This window comes from Thunnus thynnus, chromosome 13 (genome assembly GCF_963924715.1).
Source record: "Thunnus thynnus chromosome 13, fThuThy2.1, whole genome shotgun sequence".
Classification (NCBI taxonomy): Eukaryota; Metazoa; Chordata; class Actinopteri; order Scombriformes; family Scombridae; genus Thunnus; species Thunnus thynnus.
This window is the reverse complement of record NC_089529.1, coordinates 20,031,905-20,059,881: the sequence shown is the minus strand read 5'-3', so window position 1 is coordinate 20,059,881 and position 27,977 is coordinate 20,031,905. Positions and strand designations below refer to the sequence as shown.

Genomic DNA, 27,977 nt, shown 5'->3' with positions numbered 1-27,977 from the left:
GGACAGTTGAGGTGGCCGAATGGAGGTGAACCACCTACGACTGCTGTAACCCTGAAAACAGAAGGAGCTGAGTTGGAGTGCAGCTGTACGTCACAAGATCGGGCAATGCAGTTGTCACAGCTCTTGGGAGCGTCCAAACAGGTACAAGAAAATGGATGATTTGGCAGTCTGGATGGTTCTTCGGGGCTAATAGTAATTGGCGCTTTGGGATGTAGTGGTGTCATGAACCATGCTTGGTGGAGTTGTGAGGGCCACTGCGCCTGACATGGGCACCACTGCAGGAGAGATACAATGGCCATTGGAAGCGAGAAGAGAAGTGCATAGCCTGCAATAGACTTTAGTAGCCTGTGATAAAGACTTGAGACCGTCGAAGACCCAAGAGGCCTGTGGTATGAAGGGAGTCAAAGAAAGGGAGAACAAAGGGGGAGGGAGTCGAGTGTGAGGACTGAGTGCGAACCGTGGGATGACCATGTATGAGAAAACAGATGGTCTGGCTGGTTCTTCAGAGCTAACTGAAATGGAGTGGGTCAGAAGGAGGAAATTCCGTGGCTTGCTGATGGTATGAAAGTAGTGATGGGGTAAACAAAGCTGACTGAAACGCTGAATCGATAAAGAATGATTGCATTGAAGATGATTCATTGTGTTGAAGCATTTGAGATGGTTGGTTGACAGCGATGAAAAATGATGCCTCAAGATTCAAATAAAGGTTGAATGGATGAAAAAGAAGCAGACGGAGTTGAGTGAGCCATATCAGCTGTGGCTGGAGGAAGCGAAGACAAAGGGATGCTGTTTTAATGGATAATATGGGAGGATAAAAGCCGGGATGATATAGGAGGAAACAGTTGAGGGTCCAGAGGGAGGCATGGGGGATGAAGGGATGAGGGTTGAAAGGATGAAGGATGCAGGATGAAAGGGTGAGGGTTGAGGGATGAAAGGGGTGAGGGTCGAGGGATGAAGGGGTGAGGGCCGAGGGATGAAGGGATGGGGGATGAAGGGAGGAAGGGTGAGGGATGAAATGGTGAGGGTCGAAGGATGAAGGGTCGAGGGATGAGGGATGAAGGGATGCATGTGTGAATGTGGGCGGGAGGTAAGCATTTGTAATGCAAGTCTGTCACAGGTCGCTCGCAAACTGAGACAAGAGGGGAGAGGAACGGATAAGGTGTGCCTAAATACTCTGTTGTGTGGAAGTGGGATGTGTACAAGGCGTGGTCTTTGTTCCCGAACTTTGTTTATAAATCTATAAACTTCATTTGTAATGGAGGTGATGGAGGTTGGGAGTTTGGAGTGTAAAGTGGGAGGTATGGGATGCTGAATTCATGAATCAAGGCTGCAGAGGTAAAGATCAGCCCTTTAAGATTAACACAATACAATAAATCCACTACACCTGTGTCTTTACTCACAGCTGTGTGCATCTGTGCCAGTGATTCAGTGTGTACATGTGGACTTGTGCATACTTACCACTGAGTGTGTTACAGTCATGTTCCTCCTTTTCTCTGCTCTTATTAACCTGAAAATTACATACTATAAATATTGAATGGAAACAGACACACAAGAGAGATAATGATACATGTGGAAGAAAGAAACAAGTCACATATCAGTGACTGAACCTGTAGAAACAGATGAAGGGAATAATGCAACGCAATAATTTGTTGTTAGGTATGGTGTGCCTGTGTTGTTGCCTACAGCAATATCAAGGCCAGTTCTGGGTCAGTTATACTTGAGATAAATTGTTTTACCTCTTCAACATGTACAGATTAAGATGCTTTCTCTGGTGATGTAGATTGATAGAAGATTTTACAAGTTCAGTATCAATTTAATTCCTTAACATGGTTCTAGTTTGAGCCTCTGTTTAATATGCTTGCAAATTAGTTTCAGACATAATTAGATATAAGATGAATATTGGGGGAAGACTACTATTGTGTGGTTTGTGCAGAGCAGTTAAAAACAAAATCAATACACACTACTGAAACATCTATAATGACAGCATTAGAGAAAAGATGATTTGACTTGACTGATTTTTATGTGTTAGCGATAAAGATATGAAATAAGATACTGAAGAAGTGAAGGAGACACACTTCAAGTTGTAAAGCCTTGCTAGGAACTCTGTCTTTATTTCCCCTGAGTTGATTCCCCTGAGAGCTCTGATTTGAAACACCTGTCCTAGTCACTATAAACTTCAGTCAGGTGACTGTTGGGTTTTATGCTGAAGAAGCCAGTGAAACTTCAATCTTTGATCTGTGAACTTATCAAATAAGATAGTGACATGATCATGTGCCAGTTGGGATTTTTCACATATATTATTAAAAAAAACAATTATAATATTAGTAAAAATACAGGGCTGAATGAGATTTGCTCATAGTAGTTTAAAAATGTATCTAGAGGCATTGCTGATTGTTGACTGAAATGTGAATTGTTATCCCATATGGATCCGCAATCCTGCTCAAGACTGGGGTTAATTATCAACACTGCTTGGCTTTTGAAAGGGTGCAACCATGATGCAATCTTTTCACATGTGAGCTGTTACCTGTACCTTTTACGTGACATAATAACACGATTACATTAACTTACACCTAATAATTTCCCCCCAAAATCAAATCAAGAATGTACAGCCATACTAAGAGCTCTGCAAGGTTGTAATCATGCACAGCAGTGCTTTCAGCTAAGTACAAATGTCAGCATGCTAACATGCTCATAATGGCAATACTAACCTTCTAATGTTTAGCAGGTATAATGTTTACCATGTTCACCATTTTAGTTCCAGTTTGGAAAGAGATCCTAGTTAAAGTCCCCCTCCCCTCAAAAGTGTGTTTTTCTTCTTGTTCCTTCAGTTGGATGTTTGACTTTCACTGTGCAGAGTTTGACACTAGAAGGCTGTTTTCATGTTCATCTGTTGAAAGTTTCTCTGTGCTCACTGAAAATCTGGGTGAAATTATGAGCATGATTTGTGACATCACGACTAGTCTGGAATATATGTGCAAATTTTCATCTTAGTCCATCCAAAGGTTGTTGAGATATTTCAGTGTGGATCAAAGAAGTGGACTAATGACCACCAAAGCAACACCACTAGCATGGCTAAAATCTGCAGTGACCAAGATGACATTGAAACACTAATCTTATTGGTGTACCCACAGATTGCATACAGGGGGTAGACAAAACACAAAATGCTAAATAACATTTGAGAAACACATGACAGAGTATCAAAGTCTTGCGTAAATGGTGATGAAACATATTTATTCTTGACCAATATTCCATCATGAATGACTAAGCATGGGCTGTACCCATGGTCAATATCCTATGCTGCAGTTGCACAAACACACCTCTTCAATCAACACTCCAACTACCGTAGTGATTGTTGATTGATGTTGTAGTAAGGCACTTACCATAGTTTAAGAGGTACATTATATAAAGAGGTACAGTATATAGCACTATACAGGGTGTACACATTCCAAACATGATATTTAGTTACAAATATACTGCATCACTACACAGGGCAGTGAATGTTTAAAAAACATAGCCAGTGAATGCTTTGAAATACAAAATGAGCTAATGTATCATGCACAATGAAACAACATAACATTTTTATCAACAGTTTGCTCGAGTTACAAAAACAGGAGAGAAATGATTAAAAACACACACACACACACATACAGAATGCAACATGTCAGATAGTGATCAACAAACTGACATTTTTGATCTTAGCATGTGTAAGCTTTAAATGTTCATATACTGTGTCTCAGAATAGATTTAGAATCCTTACACAAGCCTGGAGCAACAAATAAAATCCATATTTACCAAATGAGATGATTTCATTGTCCCTGCAAAATAATAATATTATAAAATATTATTTTGCAGTAAAAGTTGAAGCTATAATACGTAACTATTCCGTATTAAAATGTCGACAACTAGACCTATGTTAGATATTTTGGTGGGTTGTGATAATCATCTTGTGCGCATGCGTCTGCATTGTGGTTGTCCGCCACAATGGCATCTACCAAAGCGTATACGCATACAAGATAATATGTTGGCGTTGTGATTGTCTGCCAGAAACTGTCATAAATTGACTTTGATTCAGTTTTTAGCCACATTTTTTACAATAAACTTTTTAGGTCTTGGTCGTTTTTATGTATATCTTTTAAACGGATGAAGGATTTTAGTCATTGGACGTCTGGATCTTAAGTTATCAGAGAAACAAGCGGAGCAAACGTTAGCAGCAGCTCGGCTAGCAGCCCCCCCGGACGTCCTGTGTCAGCCGAACAGCGTTGGAGAAGAACTGATTTTTTACGTGAAACTGCATTATTCAGTGTTTTTACCATTTTTAATTGCCATGTACGTTTGTTCTGGAGAGGAGGAGGCCTCTACGGATAATTTGGCTCCCAGTAAAAACCTCCTGAACGTCTGGATCTTAAGTTTTCAGAGACACAAGCTAAACAAACGTTAGCAGCAGCTCAGCTAGCAGCCCAGCTAGCAGCCCCTCTGGACATCCTGTGTCCGCCGAACAGCATCGGAGAAACGCTGATTTTTAACGTGAAACTGTTTTATTTACTGTTTTTACCGGTTTTAATCATCAGGTTTGTTTTTTCTGTAGAGGAGGAGAACTCTCATTTACGCTCCTTGTAAAACCTCCTGAACGATGAACACTGAAGGAATCCTAACCAGATGAAGCTGGTTCTTTAACAATGAAGACAACAACTCCCATGATCCCACACTACTTCACAATGTCATCAAACTCCATCTTTTGTTATTGTTTTGATTGAGAGATCCCTAGCAGCAGAAATTACATATTGTGTGTTTAAATATTATTTTGCTGTAAAAGTTAAACCAACAACTGTGTAACGGTGACGAGGACGGGCCCCATATTTGTCAGACTAAGAGTGAAATTTTGGGCTTAGATGGAAGATAAAAGTAAAATTTCTCCACTTTTATTCCTACTCATAAACTAAAGCTGTTTATCACATTTCTAGAGAACTCCAGCGGTCTCAGAAGTAGGTTCAGAGTAGCCTATCAGGGTTTCAGATGTAGTACAGAGACAGAGGTGGGAATGAACCCTCTGAGACATGTTTTGGAATGATTTTACAATATAGAATTGTTCATGATAAATAATATTTTATTTGAAGCAATATGAGTATTTGAGAATAGGGTAGTTAGCGGCAGCTTCTTTCTTGTCAATTGTTATCTTCAAATGCACATTTTATATAGTAGGTTCAGTTGCCCCTTCATGTACTAGATGACCCTTGTTGTTTGTTTTCTCTTATGAACCTCCTCTACCAACAGCAGACTTTCCTCCCTGCCTCAATTTGATTTTCAACTGGCTCTTCAGAGCATTCTTATGACTCTTATGACATTTGATAAATACAGGCCCAGAGTACCACAGACTAATTTATAGTACACCTCTCAGCTGGACAACTCACTCAGTTTATGTTCACTGAGTGAGTTCCCCAGTGTGGGACAGAGGTTTGAGCTCTGTGTTTGGTGGGGTGCCATTGGCTCCAAGTGCAGGAAGATATTTTTGATCCAAGAGGAGGTCGTCCACAGGCTGGCAGAGTAAAATGAAACGCTGAGGAAAAAAGAGATACAAGAGTGAGCTGAAATTCACCAAGTGGGAGAAGATAAGCAGTCTTAATTACTTTGTGCATACCAGAAGTAAATTGTCTTTATTTGCAACTATTTCCCTGCATGTCTGTATGAACGACTGTATGCTGACAGTGTACAGTAACATTATCATGTTTTTTCAAACAGTTTAGCATGTGATAGTTTTTTTGCTTTTGATATGTAACTTTAGTTATTACAATTGTCTTCTGTTTTCTTTTTTTAGTAAGTTGCACTGGACTGACATGGCTATGTTCACAAACATGATGACAGTACAAGTTAATTGAATTGAAGTGAATTCTACCTTGAATCAGAAAAATGTTCTTTGTGTAAAACAGGAGAGAAAATTTTTACCAACAATGAAATAAATGTAAAAAAACTATACAACCAACCAGCAATAATCTGATTACCGTTAATATTTATATGTCTGCCTTGTGTGTGTATGTGTGCAGTCATTTTCTTTAGCGTCTTTTTTTTTTCATGTCAAGTAGTCTCCAGTCTCCTAGGCTCCTCTCCATTTCCCGGTCGGTCTTAGCGGTGGTCCTGATTGGAGTGGCCCCTGTTGTGTGTTGATATCTCTTGTGAGACTTGTACGAAGCGCCCGCTGTTTAAATGTGCTTCTCGTTGATGTAGACGTCAGTTGTTGTGAAACTAGTATGAGGTACCTGCTTGTTTCTTGGGGACTGGGCCAGGTGTAGTTCTATGTGCCACTGATTACTCACACTTTCCTTAGTTGTTTCTTTGCTAGCCTCATCAGGAGCAGGGGTGCTGTTCTTATTGTGTTTATGTTTTCTAAACCACTGAAGACTAGGGCTAGAGAGTGAGGTATTATTTTTATTGTTTTCTTTGTGTTATTTAGTTTTAGCTCTGATTTAGGAGTCCTCTTTTGGTTATATTGATTTTTTTTTTATTTGAACAGCATCCACAGGCCCCTCTTCCTCGGTCAGTTGTTTGCCTCTTGTGTATGTGTTTTCTTTAAATTACCTGCCTTCCCAGCAATAAGTAACTGTTTAACCAAAAACATATGGTTTTATTTTGCTTCTCTTTCAGCTAGTGAGCTGGGTTGTAACAATGTGGATTAAAGGATAAGGCTGGCAATGTTTTATATTTTTGTTACTGTCAACAAATCCCTTGATAAGACCCAAACCAGCAATGAATCAGTGCATCTCTCAAAACCTTCTACAACCTTTCTGTGACATTCTGCCCCAAACCCACTGATACCCACTAAATACATAAATCTTTAAAAACAGCACACAGAAATATAATTTGGTTTTGATCTTTTCATGGAATTTGCTGACAAACCTATCACCAGACTTATCCTTTAAGCAAGGAATACTTCCTACATTACAGAAATATAATTTGGTTTTGGTCTTTTCATGGAATTTGCTGACAAACCTAACATATCACCAGACTTATCCTTTAAGCAAGGAATACTTCCTACATTCAAAAGTGAAAAGTTCAAATGTCCTCTAGTAATATCATCCTAGGGGTGTTTTTTGCAAACGGGAAGATATTCTGAGAAATCCTGCTGAGAAATCTTGGATAAAGGCCAGGAATCTTATTGTATACAAGGCCAAGCCGGACTGTAGAACAAGCCCTACACATACCCAGAATCAAACAGTCTTCTGTCCAGTTGCGACAGCCAAGATTTGAATGAAGCCAACACAAATACCTTCAGCTGTGTCATTCATCCAGCCCACAGAACTCTTTATGAATGGTGGAGAACTTACCCAAATGCCATCTTAACAAATCTAAACATGATTTATAAAAATTCGGTTTACTCAGTGAATGTACGATTTCTCACATCAGCACAGAGTATGATTTGAACTGCAAACAAGCACAAAATGATCTACTTCAGCAAGTCATTGGCTAAATGCTGAGCTTTCTAGTTTACCAATCTAACTCTCTACTTTTTTCAATACAGGAAGAAACAACACGCTCACCTGTCGAAGAGTGCCTTTTCCCTGCATCATTTTATATAACACAAACAGCGGGATGAGGGAGAGGGAGACAGTGGCAATGAACCAGCCCATGATGTTGGCCCAGAGTGGATAAACATAAGTGTTGCTGAACTTCAACGGGGAGTATTTGACCAAAGAGAAGATGAAGGTGCCCTGTGATGAGAGGAGACAAAGTGGTTCAATGTTTAATGTTACAGTCTGCAGATACAGAACCACTGGAAGGGAATATAAATAGAATATAAATATAACTTGAATATTAACTTGTGATGGCAGCAGTTGAGGTTGGGAGTTTGGGTTGTAATTTTGTGGGATTGCAAGTTAACTTCAAGAGTCAAAGGGGGTAGAGGTGAAGATGAGTGCTATACTGTTATCACAACACAGTAAATCCACTATCTATGTGTTTGTTTACAGCTGTGTACATCTGTGCCTGTGATTCATCTGCACATACAGTAATCATCACTGGGTTGGTCCACCTTTTCTCTTATGAATGTACACATTAGATATTAATACATCAGACAGAAACAGACACCAGAGAGATAGTGACACATGTGAAAGAGATGAATAAGTCACATGACAGTGAATTAAATTACTGGATCCTTACAAAACAGATGAAGGGAGTGATGTAACGCCAGCAGTACATCATCAACGGGTGTGGACGATAACCGATCATGTCTGTGATGTTGCCACAGAAACGGTCAGCACCTTTAAGGAAAAGGAAAGATATTAAAAATTTGAGAGTGTTTTCAAGTTTTTTGAGAATATTTGTAACTCAAGTGTCTCATTGTCTGAAAAAAGAGCTGTGTCTGTTTTGTTAACAGGGACGTAGTCTTTACTTGGTTAGTGTTATTGTCTGTGACTTACCATACACCCAGGCAATGCTGACAGACTCGCAGAGGGAGAGCAAGAGTACGGTGGTGCCGCTGCAGACATGATGGTCCAACAGCTGGAGCAGGTACATCCCTCCCTAACAAGGAGAGTAATAACAATTATTACAATTATAAGACCAAGACTTTGTTTTTTGGATCAATCCCCCCCCCCCGATAAACAGCCATGATCATATTACCCTTTTTATGTAGTAATGGCATTAATCAGCAATAGCACATTATGTACAAAGGTTTGATTAGAAAAGATAGCAGCTAATCCTCTAATCTAGTCCTCCATTTAAAATGGTGCATTTAGCAATGGTGTCAATCCAGACTAAGTTGGATCAATGTGTATTTTTATTGTTTAATGTGAGCAGAAAATACCTGTTACACTTGTCTGAGATGACAGCTCTGCAACTTGTTTTTGTTAATGATTCATGTAGTTTAATTATGCCTTTGGCTTTTGTACTAAAGATTCAGATTTCTAAAGTGTGAGAATGTAATTTGTGTTACACTTTAATGGAAAACTGGCAAGAATCCTGCTTGAGGATTAGGTAGGCTCTCCTTCATGCCCTCTAGGAGAACAACAGAAGAAGGTTGGAATGTATCTGAGGCCAATTTTTTTTTGTGGTGTGCATTAGCTTGTGTGCTTCTGCTGGCAGAAACATGTTTTCCTGTTCTTAATGTCTTAAGACTTACCGCTACTGAAAGTACACTATTCATTGTGTTTGGCCAAGAAACTGATGTCTGATGTTGACTCACCTCAGTGAACAAAAAGAGCTTAACATGTAAAACATGCTTGTCTTCATGTGATTGAATGAGGCCAGGAACCTGTCAATTAGGCAGTACTGCAATTTGTTTTGGTCAATATCCCAGTCTAATCAAATCGATCAATAAAGCCTTTAATTTCACAGTTGTCTTGTGGACTGTGACTGTGCATTCAGACTGCAACTGAAATAGAGTCATTAAAAGTTTTATGGGTCTCTACAATTTTTATTCAAAAGATCCAGGATCCAAAATCTCTTCAAAATGTTTAAACTTGTTTAAGTTTAAACTTAAGTTCAAACTAATTTAAACTTAAAATGAAATTAAGAGAAATGTATTATTTAAATATACTTTGTAACATTGTAGCTACAGAACACTGGAGTCATGCTAACAGAAACGGCTGCTGTTTTCACAATGAGAGAAATTGCAACATTTAGCAGTTTAAATTTTCTATTCAACTTGAGCTGGATACTTAAAGGAATCAAGAAATTAAAATATTTAGGAAAAAAAAATACAGATTTACAGGAACAGCTCAGCATTTCAGCATTTAATTTTTAGGTCAGCACAGAAGATTGATACCTGTTTTATAAACTGTTTCCCTCCTTTTACAGTCATTGTGTTAAAATAAGCTAACCAGCTGCTTGTCCAGCTTCAAATTGAATGGACAGTCTTTAGAGTGGGATAGTGAATTAAACATATTTCCCCAAATGCTGAACAATTCCTTTTACAATAATACAGCACAATAATAAAATAATACATCCCTATAATTATTCCAAGAAGGGATTTTGCTAACTGCTCAGTGTGTACTGTACGAACCTCGGTGACCAGGGAGAGTCCCAGCACACAGCAGGTGCAACAGATAACCAGTAGAACCAGCTCACGTCTGAAGCCTTGACGCAGGTAAATTGGAAACAGATCAACCAGTGACGTCATCAGACACTCCAGACCAACAAACTGGAAGAAGCAAGTAGGAGGAAGGTGAGTCGGGACAGTAAAATATTTTGTGCCATTTATACATTCAATCATTAATTTATTCATTCAGAGGGGGTTTACTGGTACCTGACTGTCCAAGCCAAGCAGAATGATCATGATGAAAAAACACACCGACCACACCTGAGGCATGGGCATCATGGCTACAGCACGTGGGTAAACAATGAATGCTAAACCTGGACCTAAAAAACAAACAAGTAGAGTAGTGGAGTAAAATGTACAGTGTGGTAAAACATAAAGTATAGGCAACAAACAAATATGTCACTTGTGTGTCCATAAAACTGATTGATTGTCAGTTTTCTGTCACAGTCATATGAAAAGAGGAAATGATTGAAATGTTTGAACACAATCACCATTATATACTGTATCTGCAGGGATTTTACAGTGTTGTTGGTAAATTACTTCCTCTAGTGCTGATGGCCTTAAAAATTCACTTACTGGCTAGTTGTAGACATTTGAAGCTTTTGGTTTTTGGGGGGTTATTTCAGCTGCTAAGACATGTTAGAGGCACCTGAGACTTGTTGAGGCACTAGCTCTGATTGCTAAAAAAAAAAAGTCAATGCAACTCAGAAATTACTTAATGATTTCTAAAATGTAGATCGTGATTGATGTCAACCGTGACTTTTTTTGTCTTCAGATCTGTATTCCTACTGCTTGCTGGTTAGCAGTAATCATGCTCACGTGAACTGAGCTGCATGCTTCAAGTTAAAAGTAAAATATCAAAAGAAAACAAGTGACAGAAGAAGGTATCAGGTCTGCCAGAAAGCCTCTTAGGCTGGAAAGATGAAGGGATAAGGATGAAGAAACATCACATGATTTGGCACAGTTTCCACAAAGAGTGCAGCATTAGTGTCTATGCAGGGTGCTGGATCTTGCTATTATACCATAAACTCTCCCAACAAGCCTCACAGGAAGTGTAAGTTTGTCACTCTAATGCTCACTAAAGTTGAACTTAACAGGATCAGTACTTGCCTGATTGGGCAACCTCAGAAATATCCACTCCTTGTTCGTAGGTCATGAAACCCAAAACAGAGAAAATGGCGAAGCCTGCCACAATGCTGGTGGCACTGTTCAGCAAACACAAGTAGAAACAGTCCCTGAAAGAAAAATGAATCCAATTCTAGAAATGTGTAAGCAGTTTAGGAGAGGATGGAGAGGATACAAAGTATTGTAGAAGTGAATGCTCATTATATTTGCTAGGAGAAGAATTTGCATTATACAGAAACATAATAGAAGTATTAACTCCATGGGTTAACCGCATTGTGTCCACACACAGCAACAATCTAAGGCTGCAGAGATATTGTGTAAAAAACAAAAAAACATTTTCCTTTAAGTATCCAGCTCAAGTTAAAATTAATATCCAGCAGGATAGCTTTGACAGATTAGCACTGCGCTTACTTGTAACAATCATTGTTGTAAGTGTTGTAACTCCCAAGGGAGGTTAGGAACCCAAGAGAAATGGCATAAGAGAAGAAGATCTGAGTGCCAGCATCCATCCACACCTGAAAATGTCAAAGAAATACATGCATGTGTATGTTCATGTGTAGAGAAAATAATGTAGAGGTTCAAGTGTAGAGACTTTGTGTTTTTACCTGGGGATCTGAAAGGCGAGAGAGGTCAGGGTAGAGGTAGTAAATGATCCCCTTCATTGCCCCTGGTAGGGTGACACCACGCACGAGCAAAACCAACAGCATGATGAAGGGGAAGGTCGCTGTAAAGAAGACTGCCTGAAATCAAAGAGGAAACAGAGAAAGTCAGAGGAATTTTGCAGATTACTGTGGACCATCGGTTAATTTTCAAAAATCAAATCTACTCTTTTGCTCATTTTTATGCCAAGTTCCAATTTTCATCCATTTAATCTTCCTGGAAAGCATTCTACAGTGATTACATGAAGAAAGGACCTTTTTTACTCGTGAGGACACTTAATGACGTAATGCAGAGGGAGCCGAAGGAAACCTCCATCTTACAATCACAAATAAAACAACTGTGACTATTGCCAATACTAACTTTCGGTCTGGGACTGAAACACTTTTAGTTACACTATAACTAGAGCAAATAGCTGAATATAACAGCCATTGGATGATAATAAAAATCAGAATCAGAATCTGTTAATTAGCCAAGTATGCAAGCATATAAAGAATGTGTCTTGGCGTTTGCTCCCCAAAACAGTTCTGCTGCAGGTTCAACAGACCCCTCTGCCCCATTCCACCTCCACTCCTTCCCATACCTCCTTTGGTCCCCTACCCCTCCGAAAGACTCATCCTGTCCCATCTAAATTCAATCACTGACCCCCTGATGGACCCCATGCAGTTTGCATACTGGGCTAACAGGTCTGTGGATGACAGAGTCAACCTAGGCCTGCACTTCATCCTCCAGCATTTGGACAGCTGGGGAACCTACACCTGGAACAGGTTTATTGACTTTAGCTTTTAACACAATTTAACACAATTGTGCCAGATGTCCTCCACACCAAACTCTCCCAGCTGACTGCGTGAGCCTCTCTTGTCTGTGGATCACTATCTTCCTGACAGACAGGAACCAATGTGTGAGGGTGGGAAAGCACATGTCCACCCCTCTGACCATCAGCACTGGAGCAACACAGGGTTGCGTGCTCTCCCCTGTCCTCTACTGTCTGTATACAAATGACTGCGCCTCCACAAGCTCTTCCATAAAGCTCCTCAAGTTCACAGATGACACAACCATCATTGGTCTGATCCAGGATGGGAACGTGGCATGGCTAACATCCTGGTGCAGCTATAACAGCCTGGAGCTAAAAATGCTCAAGACCTTACCATCAACAACAAAACAGTAGCAGCCGTGGAGTCATTTAAGTTGCTTTGCACCACTATATACAAGGATCTTAAATGGAACACCAACATAAGCTGCATAACCAAGAAGGTCCAACAGAGGATGTTCTTCCTGAGGCAGCTGAAGAAGCTCAACCTGCCACAGGCAGTGTTGATCCAGCTCTACACTGCCATTGTCGAGTCCATCCTCACATCATCCATCACTGTTTGGTACAGTGCAGCAACCAAACAGGACATTCAGGCTGCAGCGCATTATTCACTCAGTCGAGAAGATCCTCGGCTTCAAACTGCCCCCCATTGATCAGCTGTACTCCACCAGGGCCAGGTGGTGTGGAAGCAAGATCATCTCCGACCCATCCCACCCTCAACACAGACTCTTTGAACTTCTACCCTCAGGAAAAAGACTGAGATCCATAAAAACCTCCACCAGCAGAAACAGGAACAACTTCTTTCCAGAAGCTACTATTATCAAACTGGACTTTACATTTCACATCCCTCATTTAATCCCTACACTTGTCATCTTCATATATTTCATCAAACTGGACTTAACATTGTTCATTGCATTCAACCTACATTGTTACAAAATTAAATTATTTATTGCACATGTCAAATTTTTGCACTTGTCACCTGCATATATTTCATACACTTAATTTCTTTGTTTTATAACCCATTTGAAAACTATTTTATTCCATTCTGTAAATAGATTTACATTTTTTAAATTTAATTCTAATATTACTTTGTTTATTGAATTATTTATTATTACCCTACTTTTGCTTTGCTTTACTTTTATTCTTCTATGTTGCGTTTGTCGGAGCCAAGAAGTACTCTTTCTATTGTTTTGTATTGTTGTATGTTTGGCTAAAAACAGGTTCTGATTCTGATTCTGATCAGCACTCTAGACGGCTGCTGTCTTGAGTGGCTGTTTTGCAACTCAAAATATCAGATCTGATCTAAATACCTGCAGCTTAAAGGTTCTATATGTAGAATTGTGAAGCAATTCATATGTATAAGTTGTTTTTTATTGCTAATGAGTGAACAGGTAGTAATGTAACATAAAAATTTTCTATGCAAATCCAGTGGAAGTGACGTTTTTGAGCGCTCCTGAGTGCCTTGCCTCTCTCCCACTAACGTCAACAAACGACCGGCATAATGACACAACAACACAACAAAAACGGTGCTATCCTACTAGAAACACCCTGCAGATATTAGCTCTCCAGCTAATGAAACAGCTAGCTGCCTCCGTCAACCACAACACATTTAACAATTAAACATCCCCGCAATGACAAGTCACCCACTCCTGAGCACACAAACAGCTAAAGCAACATTATTTCCTCAACAAAGGAGCAGAAAACAAGCTCCAGAGTGATAGCAGAACGTAGCTTACCCCTTTTGTTTTTCCTGTTAGTAGTCCAAAGGTCGTAATAAGCACATATTTCACGACAAAACCACAGCATGTTGCTGCCTGGCCACAGCATGTTGCTCCCTGATCACAGCATGTTGCTCCCTGACCACAGCGCGTTGCTGCCTAGCTCACTGAGCTACAAACTGGCGGTTTGTGGGTCAGGTCAGGTTTGAGTGGTTGATTAATGCATATTTGTACAAGTTGGGTGTTGCAGATTGGCTCTCACCAGCCAGCAGCCACAGCACAGCAGGAGCCTCTGTGTGTTTGTGTGTGAGGGTGCGAGGCAAGCACAAGTAGGGGGAAGGGGGCTGACTGACTGGGAGTGAGAGATGCTTTGCTGAAACATGGTATAAAACACAAAGTTCGAGATCTTTTATGTAATTATGAGAAGTGTAAACGAGGAAAAAGACATCACCTGCAATAGTCTTGTGCCGCTAACATGCACGAGCACCAGGATGTTGACTGCAGCTCATTTAACAGCCACAGATGTCACTAATGAGAAGGAATTTCTGATTCCTACAGATAGGACCTATAAGACCAAAACCTAGCTGATATGGTACCATTCGTCATATGGTTCTTATCCAAGGAATATGGTTAGCAAGCAATTCTGATGATCATATCTGACAATTTCTTAACTGTGTTCTGAGGTACATGCTATTTTAGGATTACCTGCAATCTTCGAATGCTGTTTTGGCTAAATATATTCAGTTTGACAATTTTCTTTATTGGTTGTAACTCTTATATTAACTGCAGAGCCAAAATATGATATGATCAACCACAAACCATGAATTGCAGAATCTCTCCCAAACAATGCCAGCCTTTATTCATTTTGTGGATCTATAATAACTTTGAAGTGTGGGCCCAGATGACATCAGCTTGAACTGGAAGTGTTTTGGAGTGAACCCTGAATGTGCATGGTAGGGTGTTGCTCCCAAAGCCTTGGAGCCATGTAAATTTCTACAGTGATGAAATTTGAAATTAATGGAAAATACATTCATTCTTTCCAAGACACTTACGTCAAGGAACTAACTATTTATTTCAGATTGTCAGATCTAGCAGGAAAGACTCTTTAAAGGAACTCTCAAAAACAAACTATTCCTCTTCAGAGTTAAGACATACTGTATCTACAAATGTTCATTAAAATTTGATTTCAACCATGTGAAAAAGTGGATGATGTAATAACTTTTTGCATATAATGTAATGCATTTGGGGTGCATTCTAAACATTTATTGGAGAAATGTTTTATACATTTTTCAACTTTGTGTACTACAACAATGACAAACATCCCAACAATTGTGGATTTTGTACACCAAAAGCTTTGGCAGTGTCCATATGGCCCACCACTGCAGAGACCTGGGTTTAGTTTCTGGGAGCAGGGTCTCAAACTTGGCCAGACATTGTAACCAACACAACTAGCATGGTAATTGGTAAGAAGCCAGTGAGGGATAATGCTCTGTTTTTTTTTTGCCCCAGGGACCCCAATTCTTTGGGGGAATTGTGAGCTAATGTTAAAAGGTTTCCTTTTTTTCTAAATATATTTACAGTTGTATAAGCAGTTTGTATCTACAATAAATATCTTGTCTGGAGGAGTGTGAACCGAATGCATAGATGTCCGACTTAATCAAAACATTTTCATCAGCATTTTGGGGATATTTTTATACAACAGGTAAAACATTCATGAATTCCATTCAGTGTTAAATCAGCTAACCTTTCCTGTGGACTTGATACCCTTCCAAACACAAAAGTAGCAGATGACCCAGGTTAGGATGAGACACAAGACAAGTTCCCACCTCAAGCTGCCCACCTCCTCGATACCACCAGATATTTTCAGAACTCTGCGCCTGGACAGAGGAGGGGAGCAATGGTGGAGGGAGACCAAAATGAATTATGGGTGAAAGTGAAAAAAACTGACTTATAGTCAGAAAGGAAAACAGGGAGTCAAAGAGTGACAGGGAGGGAGACACTAGCTAAAACAATGGGTGGGTGGGAGAGGAGGAGAGGAAGAGAGGATCTGGTGTGACACGAAGTGTTGTGAAAAGAAAAGGGAGCGGGAGAGAGAAAAAGAGAGGGCGGGGATTGAAAGAAAAATTAGCATTCAGTTTAACTTTTTAGAGTTGACTAGTGCTTACTGCCAGAACTCCACAACAGGAAGAGTAGTGTTCACTCTGGATGTTATGCTGTGGCTCATATTCGGATGGCTTAAGTCCAAGCATGAGTCTAATGCAAGAAGATAAAATACTGGGAATGAAAAAAAGCTCATTGTCAAAGTAAATGTTGTACTACGTGAATATCATATATTACAAGTATTAGAAACTATTTAAAACATGCTTTGTTGCATCCCTCAGATATATTAACATGCAAATTATCAGCAAAAACAAAGACTAACTGATCTATATTCTATCTTTCTTTCTATTTCATATCATCTCAAGAGTTACACATAAAATCCCCAGCATTGGTCATAACACCCACAGGTTTTTCAACAATATTGCAGTGAAACTACAGTGATCAACTCCATACTTACTACATCTCAGCTAAAAGGGAAACTCGTCATGCTCACTTCTGGCTATTTTATTAACAACACTTTACATCTACAGGCTTCTGAAATCCTCACCAAAAGCTGCAGGACTGCCTACCTGTGTTCCAGTAGTTTCCACATGTGGCCCAAGGCAAATCCGCACTAAAGGATGAGAACAGGTAAAAGAATGCCCATGCAATGATGATAATATAGGAGGTGGCACTGAACGCAATGATTAAATGACTGGCATAGCCCAAGCCTGCAAAAGAAGAGGAAGAAGAAGAAGAAGAAGAAGAAGACAGACAGACAGAGAGAGAGAGAGAGAAAGAGAGAATAAAAATACAAGATGAGTGAAGGCCATATTAGGCGAAGATATTATTTTGTTGATGCACTTGCAAGACTGTTTGTTGAGTAAAGAGTGTCCTGTGCAAAAGTGGGTTATTTGGAACATTATCATTATGTTGTGATTTTAAAAAGTACGAGATATCTGCTCCTAACCAATCGGATGACAAACGGCGATATGGTCAGAAGGATAGATTCCGTGCGTAATTACGCACAAAGTGTCCGGTGAAACAGACAAGTATGACGACGCATTAAGTATGTTATCATTAATATTTTCAAAAGAAGTTAAAGGCAAATTAGCCATTTTATGTACCTTGAAAAAGAGGGCAAATCTTTCTCCAGCACGTAATTCCTCCCTGGCTGGTGTACTGTCCTAAAGCAGTTTCAAGGAAGAATAAGGGGATCCCGCAGGTAAACATAAACAAGATGTATGGGATGAAGAACACACCTGCAAGAAGAAGAGGAATTTACTTCTAAATGCTCCAAAAAAAAAACGATATTGTACAGATAAAAAAAAATTAAAAAATCCCTGTAATTGTCTTAGAGGATCATTTCAGAAACATGCGCTTGACAAACTGAAAACAACAATTTCAATTTTTGTGGAAAGTCACTGACCTCCGCCGTTTCTGTAGCACAGGTAGGGGAACCTCCATACGTTCCCAGGTCCGATGATCGCACCCATCACTGTCAGGATGAATTCGGCTTTGGTCCCCCAGTATCCCCGTTCCTCCATCTCTTTAGGCTTCTGAGGGTATCCGTTTGGCACAGAAACTGTGTAGGTGCCATTCTTTCCGTTCACAACCATTTCCTCTCTTCAAATCACTAAAACTACAGTTTCAGAAAAACACTTTTTTTTAATAAATGCAACTGTAATCTGCATCCACATAAGATTGAGTGCGCACTGATCACGACCTCAAACACTTGTGTTTCAATCCTCAAGTTGAGGATGTGTTGAGAATTGCCGTAAGCAAAGTGTAGATGATAGCAGCAGTGATAGCAGCTCTGATAGTCTTGTTACTGAGAATGATGTTGGTAACTATTTAAGTTGTGGATGCGTGTGATGGAGGGGCTGGGGGAGTGTGTCATTGAGTTAAAGAGGCTTGGAGACAGAGCATGAGGGGCGGTACAGATCGTCTGTTCCACCTTAATTCATCAGACACCTAAGCGAAACAATAATGTCTGGTGGAATCAAGGACTTAATTGTGCAAAATAACCCAGTGTTTTGTTATGTGTTTGCATGTGTGTACACATATGGACACAAAGGAAGTCATATGTTTCATTCTCACGAGTGGCAGCACGCGTCACTCACTGGAGGAACGCGCACACAAAACGTGATCTGCAGCCTTAAACCAGAACAGGCAACATCTGTAACAGATTAAACAGTAGGTCGGCTCCCGTCACTTGTGAATGGAAACACACAACTTGTTTCTCAACTTCCAAAGTTAAACAAGGAGAAAATGCAAAACTATCTTTCCAGCGGCAGCATTTCCATTCCAATGTTTTGCCAGGATTTAACTAAATAAAATAAATACCACACATGTGCCTTTTCAGCAACAGTTAGGTGGAGATTGGCCACATCCGATACTGAATCGAATACATTTACATTGTGTTTCTATGAAGAGTCTACTTTTCCTCCAACTTCATTCTCGTGTGTCGCACCCTGAGGAAGGCTGTTTGTACCGCTACGTTTTAACATGCACAAGTATTGTCCATGTTTTTAAGAATTTCACCATGAAATAGCCATCTGAATAAAGGCTTTTAAACTTTTTGCCAGAAGAGTACCTTGGACCTTTCTTTCTTTCTTTCTTTCTTTTAACTTTTGTGTTTCCTACCAAAGAGCATCTTCATCACATTTGTTTGAACTTCCGAGCTTTTCTTTTTGTTCATCCGTGTGTGGTCTGAAGTGTTGCAGTTAGTCAGAGTTTAAACTCTACATGCTGACTGGAATCCATGACTCCTGCATCTGTAAGTATCAGGTGAACATCCTATTAAAGTTTATTATAGTATTCATACATTCATTTCCTCTCCTCCTGCATCCAGAGAAAACTGAGCTAATCCACTAAATGGGTCTGGCAATTACGCACAGTTCTGGGAGCGACCTTTGGGTGGCACTACCTCTCAGTCAATTTTTACTGCATCATCCATGCAGCTCATAGAGGGATTTTTTCCCCCCAGACTAGCCTTTAAAATAAAAGACATATTTTGTTCATTTTGATTCATCTAAACGTTTTGCAGTGATACAAATCATGAGTATCAGAGGTTTTTGAAATGGTGGTTGATGTTGATTCTGAAATGGATTCATTAAACCTGTTGGCTATAAAGGTTATAGAGTCTGTTTAAGAGTTCAAGGCAAAACTGCATCAGTTTAACTTTGCCGTTCTGTATTTACCACAGTTTGCTCTTTTACACAGACAGCAAACATCAGATATATCATGTACAGTAACTGAATATACAAAGTTGCATAATCCTGTCCCATACTGTATCATTACCCTCTGCTTCAGTAACTGTGCAAACTATGTTGCAGCTCTTATCACTTAGGTAATCTTGTTAGTGTTGCTACATGTGTTTGCAAATACATGTTGAATTGAATTTAGGTTTCTTAAACGCTGAAAACACATAAAAACCAGTTTCAAACACTGATCAATCACACAAACTGACAGGCTAAATTGTTTGCTCTTCTTACTCTTCACTCCAAATTCTCACCTTTTCCTAACCTGATTTTTGACACAACACAACATGAGGGGAGCTGTAAAAATATGCACTAAATGACTTTTTAAGGCTACATAACAAAGGTTGCGAGAATCATCAATCAGTTTGTTAATGTTCAGTATAAGTTGTAGTTCTCCAAGGAAGTGGATGTGACCTGTCCTAAAAACATTTTCAGACTGTTGCATTGTAAATGTTCGCCTGGTGTTAACACATTCTTTACTGGCATGGCAAAATATTAGCAAAGCAGGTACAATGGACAATGTAAGTATAATAATTCAAAAAGTAAATGCACCAAATGGTCTGTAGTTTACACATACACTATACAGCATAAATTATACAACATTATATTCTGTAACTACACTGTCAATTTAGAGATGTGCCTCCTGCTGTTGCAGAGTGGATTCATTACAGTAATGATGGTGGTGTTATCCCCATTGTTGATGAGTGGATTACATTTGGACAAATATGATTTAAAATTAGAGATGCAACTATATTGATACTGATATTGGATATTGGTCCAATACTGACTCAAATAGCTGGATCGGTATAGGTGACAATGGGCCAATCTGGTATTGGATACCATTATTTTTGATAAATAACAATTCAGTAAATTTATATCTATGTATTTATTTGTTACATTTTATTTTACAAAGTTAGGAAAGCAATGTTTAAATCAAGCCTGATTCTGCGTTACACATAAAGGAATGATCCCAGTCTCTTCCACACAGTTTATTAATTAAACACTGGTATTGGATCGGTACTCGGTATCAGCCGATACCTAAAGCCTAGGTTATTGTGCTACATGGCAAAAATGAGAATTGTTATCTAAAGGGGCTCATTAATGGTAACCAATTTGATCCAAGAGTATCCTTCTTTTATTATGTTTTTTATTAGAAATTTTTTTTAAATCCCTTTTTTATTAGATCTTTTTTTTTAGAAATCCTTTCTATTAGAAATCTGTTTATTTAAATTAGAAAATTTTACTTTCTAATTTGTGCATAAAATAAAATACACAGCTCAACATAATGTTGTATGGACGTCCTCCAAAGAACAATGTGCTATCCGTCCTCTTGACTACAGTCAGGAGGAACCATATATAGCCTACTGTGTGATATTGCAGGGACATTATTTATTTATTTATTATAATTCGAAACGTTACAATTGAAACGTTTCCCCTTAACATTTTGGGTACTTGTATGAAACCTTATGAGGACAGTTACAAGACCATCAAGGCCGGTTAAACGACCCGTTTCCTGCGGTGTAGGGGATGGAAGTAGGTCTGTGCTGTTCGCTGGTGGACTGCGGCGGCACTGGAGGCGTCTGAGCTGGAAACCAGTGAGCTCATTCTGGCTGCATGGAGAGGAGGGCGGGGCTCCCAGCATCATCATCACCACCGGCCATCACTGCTTCATTGTACGGGGCTGCTGCTGATGCTGAGATCATAGCGGAGGGGGGCGATTTTTTTTTTTTAAATTTGTTGATTTTCACAAAAACAAAAGGAGCATGCCATGGACACGGTTTCACACATATTAGGACGCCACACGGTGAGAATGGATCACGAGGTAAGGCGATGTTGTGAGGTTGAACAACGTCTAAACTGGGAGTCAGTGGGACTAGCGGGCCTGCTGGTTGGTTGGAGTCAGGTTGATCATCTCAGCAGCGGTGCGAGATGCATATCGGATTCGTTTTTATTCCACTGCTGCTGATCCAAAACGGCAACATTAAAACAATAAATGTCATTATCGTGTACAATGACATACAATCGTGCAACTTGTCTTATTTGGGCGTGTAGCATTGGCATAGCCTGCCTGTCGGAAGTGGCACAGCCTGGCCTACACTAGCAAGCCCCTTCATAGATGACGGGGATAGAGCTTGTGTGGGATTTTCATCGGCTTACAGGGCCGTTTTACACGACGGATACTCATGCTGCATCGTCTGTCTGTGTATTCCCACGGCTGGTAGATCTTTGGTTGCTGGTTGGTTGCTTGTTGTGCAGTGAAGCTTCCAGCTGTTGATGCATGAGCCTCAGGTAAAGCCAGATGCGCATTGTGGCTTCTATCCCCCATGTATTGTGGTGTGTAGTATGTGCATTTTTCTGCTTGACAGGTCATCACATATTACTGTCCTCAAAGGATGGTGCAGTGATGTTGCAAGAGGATGCTAGTCCACAGTGGGCTGGCAGGGCCTCCAGACTGAGGCACAGGGTCTGGTTAGCGTGCATCTGCCTTAGGGTGTTACACTACACTGGCCTGATTTAACACACATCACCCCTGCTGGGAGGGCATTTGTCACTATTGTTTTAGGGTCAGCACAGATGTAGGGTAACGACTGCCCACAAGTTAATAGTTTATAGATTAAATTGCAAAGGAAGAGCAAGTCAATAGCACATATTGATGGAGCAAGTGGATAAAAGTTAGATAAATCAGTTTAAAAATGATTGGAATTTGAGCCTAGATCAGAACTGATACAATCAGGCAGTATGATTAACCTGTGGCAGTGATGTTTTTCTGCTTTTATGTTGGCTTGGCCATATTAATGAACAAATTTGTTAAAGTTTGATTATATTTAGGAACATGAGATTTATCTTGAAGTGTTTATCTGTGATATTCAGCCAGCTGAGCAGAGGTGACAATGATATTCATTTCCGTATCTAACTGCCATCAAGTTGCATTATATTGTCATATTACTTAATAGATAAAGCCTCCACATGTTACCGTTAATCTAACATCTTTGGAAAATCTCACTCATGTAATCAGTTGTCACATGAAGCATTAAGTTGGATTGCAGCTGTACTACCCAACAACTTAATACGTAAATTTGACTTTTAATGAAGGTCTAAATGTGAAACTTACTGTACAGGACTAAAAGATCACAACACTGGATTGGCATTGGATAGTCAGGTTACATAAACAGTGATGTAAACACAACACTGATGAACAGTATTTGGTAATAGCAACTAATGCTGTGAATTTTCATTATATTTTATGTTTACTTTACAAACACCAATTAAATTAATAATCTGAGACATGCAAACCATGGAGCAGATGTGAACCATTTTGATGCACAGAGCTCTACTAATGCTGCACTATTTCCAGCATTAGTGGAGCTCTGTTCATACACTGGGTTGGTATTTTGACCTTAGCCAGATAGATTAGAAGTCATTTTTTGGCCTGAACTAAGAAGCAGACAAAATGCAATCCAAAAAACAAACAGGAGAGTGGTGCTTGACTCCATTGAACCAACTTACATCATAACCACATCCCACCCCGATTGAACTTAAGTTGCTCATTGACATTGGGGCCACGCTGGCATCAGTCTGACTAACTTTTGCTGACTTGATTGCATAACCCGGATTAGCAAAAAGAAAATAGCCTAGAAATGTAAGAGACAGAAATGTAAGATAGATTAAGCCAAAAGTGCCTGTTGGTTGAGTGGATACAAATACATGGACATGAAATCACTAAAGAGATCTGTCTGTCTGTGTCTGGTGTTGGGCTAAACACGAGAACGGGCAATTGTAGATGGCACCCTCTTTGTATTTTATCATTACATTGTACATTTTTTGGTAAAACTTTATTTCAATAGTTGGTTTAGATATTCTTGATTTTGACACTTTGCAATTTGCAACAGTGATGGGTGATCTGTGAGATTGTATCAGAAACTAAACAAGCAACAATATTGATGTAAATTATAATTTCCTTGTGGGCCTACTACAGTATGATACAGTATAATTCGTCATTAAATATAGCTCTATATGCATGCATCACATAGAGTCTTGCAAATACAGTGGGTTTCATTATCCAAATACAATATGCAATATCTATACAAAATTTAATATCTAAAATGCATCAGTCACAACCAGATTACATATTTGGAGATGTTCAGCCTTTGGGCATGTAATTCTTATTTAATTTGACCCAGCAAAATCAAACCCTCACTTTTGTAAACAGTTTTCACAGCCAAATTTACTGTACATTCATTGTGAATAGTCTTTTGTAACCTAGTTCACAATCATGCAAGGGACTTATTGTTAAGTGTTAGTGTATTTGTGTGCTTGAACACGATCTTGTCAGCATTTGCTGTCAATGTACTGTATGGAAGATGTATGTTTCCTTAAGATTTACCAGCCGCTGTATTTTTTAATTGTTTTTTTTCCTGCCAAATAATTTTCAACAAAATATGATCTACTGCTTCGCTACAGAGCTGCGTGCACAGTCCTGGAGGGCTAATAGAAACTCCAAATATGAACCCCCAAAAGCAGCCAAATCTTATTTTATTCCCTAAATGTATGGTTTGTATAGTAGTTTGACTGGATAGTGGATGACAGATGTTAGGTCCTGATATAGAAAATGTTGGCTCCATATTGAAATATTTATTTTGGAAATGGGAAAAACTACAGAAATCAATAGCCTCCTTAGCTCCACCTCCTGTTTATGAGCAGAGATAAAGATGGCCACTTCCAGTATGTCTAATGTCAGCTCTTTTGTGAGCCCACATTTTTGTACCATGAATGACACAGTAGCTGGCTTTTCATTTCTTTTATGGCATATGAAATTGAATGGCAATGAATGAGCCACATTTGGCTAAACTGATGTGAAATATTGTTAAATGCAGCCTTGGCATTTATCACAACTTATCATTAAAAAGATTGAAAATCTTATAAAAAAAGAGCAAAAATATGTCCTGAAAGCTCATCAACCACTGATAATTTCTACATAGCTTTTACCATAAGTACAGTACTGTCAGACTAAAGCAGCAGTAAGGCTTTTGTTTCTGTTGGTATCCTGGTGGACTGTCTGGAAAATCCAGCGCTAACACCCAAATTTGATGTCTGAGGAGCCAAAAGTGGGTCATGGTGCCAATGTGCTTCATGTTGTAGTATTCAATGCACACAAGCTCACATCGATACACGAACACTGTGGTACACGTACACACGCTCACAGTCAAAGTACAGAGAGAAAATGGGCCATTCTGCTCACCGGAGTCTGTCTGCTTTATCTCTTTCCTCACTGTTTGTTGAGCTTCTCTCCCAGTCTGTTCAGACATAGGCAGATATACTATATACCTTTTTCTCCTAACAGATTCTCTGAGCATGCATGGTCTCTTTTTCACCACCTACCATCAATACCTCCTATCATACAGATACTCACATTCACCCTGAGTGGGTGCCCTCATTCTGTGCAACTATAGTGTTCTGCTGTTCGATGCTAAGCATCTCCACTTGAACATTTTGTTTTCTAATGCTTTGAATGTCCTGACAGTGTAATGGGAAAAGTGCAGCTCACAGTCAATAAAACCAAGAGAATTATCGCCTGACTCTGCAGCTCCACAGTGGCTTCAAAATCCAGTGTTTCCCCTATAATTGTACAGGCCTGGCGGGCCTCCAGGACAAGAGAACCCCCGCCAGGCCAAAAAAAATCTTTTTTTTAATGCCAAAAATAACGCCAAATATCCATTCATTTGGAAATCAATAGCATTTGGGAGCCTCTGTGCAGTGCCGTTCAGCAATGTGAGTCAACCTCTGTGTTGTTGCCTGGGAAACTCTTGGTAGCATAACTCCTTTAAGGAATAAAGCAGTGTGTAATGTGTGTGTGTAGTGAGTGAGTGGTTGAGCAAGCTGCAGAAAAGTGACAGTGAATGCGAGCGGAGCAAAGGAAAAGGTTAGCAGTAAGTTGTGAGTCTGGCAGTAAATATACAGTGTTTCAGTTAATTAAAGCTGCAGCTTCTCAAGACAAAGAAAAGTCTCGTCTTTTGTTTCCCTAACTGATGGAAAAGTGAAGGGGGTTAGCCCCAAAGTTAGCCACAATGGGTTAGCCTAACCTGACCAGGCTCACTTAAGGTGGATTGACCTTTAAGGTGGACCAACTGTTTTCATTTTAGTGTCAGTCTCAGCCACCCCTAAACAGAGAATGGAGAAATGTGTTGCTGCTGAGTCTCTCCCAAGTTTTGCTCAGCGCACAACCCCCACCCATCCCCCCACCCCAGGCAACCACCGCTACCACCACCCCAAAGTAGTCGACCCAGGGGAAGCACTGATATCAATGTTTTGGTTTTAAATTTATTGTACAGTTCGGTTTCAGTGCTCTAATCAAGCTTGTCTACAGGTGTAGTAGGCAGCTGTTTTATTGAAAAAGCCAATACCTGCCCAGCACCAAATGGCAGATAACGTAGAAGGAAAGTCGAACATGTTGCAGAGAAGACCTAAATGTTTTTGGTCAGGAGTAATGTAGACTAAATCAGTGCTAAAAGGTGAATATTGGACTTATATTTGTCAGGTGGCTACAAACATGACTCCAAATGGATACTAAAATTGCTCAGCAACTAGCTGGTGAACATTTATCTGCTAAAGAGACAGATATTTTTCTCAAGAGTGGGTGTAAACCAAAACAGAGCTAAAAGGTGAATGAATGTTGGACTTACATTTGTCAGGCGGACAGAAACACAACTTCAAATGAATGCTAACGTTGTCCTTCGTTTGCTGGATGTGAAAGTAGGCTGTTTGCCTTGCATCTTTCAATATATCAGCTTTGTAAGGGGATATGTCAATGTTGTGTTTACAGCTTGTCCCCCTGCCCCTAAGTCAAACAATGAATGTAGAAACCGTGGTTGTATAACTGCAGGTATATGTCGTTGGCCACCATAGCTTTGCTCACATCATGCACACATTGTAGAGGTTATGACAGAACAAATCCTGTGTTTAGATCTTAATAGTTATAACACCTTTGACTGAGTGAAGGAATCACTTGCAAGGTAATGAACGCATTTTGTGGCACAACTCTCCACTTTATGGTAATTTAAATAATAATTTATGGCATGACAGTGTGATGGATCTGTGAACTGCTTGACCTACTTGCTAGTTCTTAAAGGAATACCATAAACAGCTTTTATAAGATCCAGTCCTTTAAACCCTTTCTGGCATGACAGTAGCAATTTCATTAACTTGTTTGAGTCTCTTGAGATTTCCTGGGAGTCCCTATAAAATGGTTCTCAGTTTTGTCAGATGGTGACATTTCATGTCGGAGGAGGTATCACACACTGTAACAGCAGCTACCAGGAGTGTTGTGTAAGGTGCTGATACATTTTTATTCTATTTTATAGTTTTTTAGGCTCCCATTGAGGTTGTTTTGCTTAAGAGAGATGTTGGTGGTTAGTGTTGTTTTAACTAGCTCTAAAATGCCATTGTGTTTTCACGCTTCAAGTTAGGATTATAGCATTTTTCTCAAACAAATTTGCATCTTTGCAATCAGTAATTCACACTCATGTTTGATACACTCAGAGTTTATGTTTTGCTGTTAAGGGATTGAAATCAGTCTGCAAAGTTGATAAGGAGTTCTTAGTTTTTCTTCTTGTCTTCTGCAAGCATTGAATTCGTCATTGTTTTCCTCACATTATATGAGGATTTCCTCACTTCTATTTACAGCAGTACATGGAACAGCTTGCAACCAATATTTCAAAACTATATAAGAAGATGCTATATGTATGTTTTATGCATAAGGACCATGCTGTCTGTGGGATGAGTTTGCAGTGTCATGAAGATGCCTCTAAGGTTGATCGCCCTCAGTTTGAGGTTGGTTAAATAGTGTGTTACCTGCTGTGTAATGAACTAGTTGCCTTGAAGGAGCAGTTGCTGAGAAAACTCTTCAAACAAGAGAAATTTGCTGCTATAACTTCCTATGTTCAAATATTAAAGCTGTTCCCATGCCGTGTGAAAAGAGGAGAGTGCTGAGTAAGAATATTGCGTGGATACTCCAAGAGGAAATAGAAATCACAGGAGATGTGAGAGTCAAGAGGGATTCCTGCTATTTGTTCATCTCAGCAGCAAGGCTACAACACGGTAAAATTAACCTTAATCCTAACCCTGAAATCATTTATGTTTCCACAGATGCATTTAAAAATAGAAATGGAAGTCAAAATAGGTTAGACAGTTGAGCCTACATCCGGTGCATGGCCCAGTATTACCCATCATGCATGCCTGTGGGTGTGTTGTGTTCATTCGACTAGCCAGTGGATTATTTCCTAGTAGAGTCTGAAAATGGA

General features: G+C 39.7%; 2 protein-coding genes across 3 annotated transcripts in view; one reads left to right on the top strand and one right to left on the bottom strand.

Annotated features, from left to right (window-relative positions):
• Positions 1-3,210: 3,210 nt before the first annotated feature.
• On the bottom strand, positions 3,211-18,368 carry LOC137195863 (sodium- and chloride-dependent GABA transporter 2-like). Its single transcript, XM_067608528.1, has 14 exons — positions 17,847-18,368; positions 17,545-17,679; positions 17,008-17,148; positions 16,504-16,591; positions 16,083-16,215; positions 11,758-11,892; positions 11,564-11,667; positions 11,138-11,262; positions 10,235-10,347; positions 9,992-10,129; positions 8,409-8,511; positions 8,149-8,249; positions 7,530-7,700; positions 3,211-5,554 (listed from the first exon to the last, which is right to left on the bottom strand). Exons 1-14 carry the CDS (start codon positions 18,034-18,036, stop codon positions 5,420-5,422), a joined length of 1,812 nt encoding a protein of 603 aa, XP_067464629.1. The 5' UTR covers positions 18,037-18,368; the 3' UTR covers positions 3,211-5,419.
• Positions 18,369-21,202: 2,834 nt separating this feature from the next.
• The window catches only part of jakmip2 (janus kinase and microtubule interacting protein 2), a 29,029-nt gene continuing 22,254 nt past the window's right edge, over positions 21,203-27,977 (top strand). For both annotated transcript variants that reach the window (XM_067608526.1, XM_067608527.1), the window contains exon 1: positions 21,203-21,502. The gene's annotated coding sequence lies outside the window, so the exon portion shown is untranslated. The remainder of the gene's footprint in view (positions 21,503-27,977) is intronic.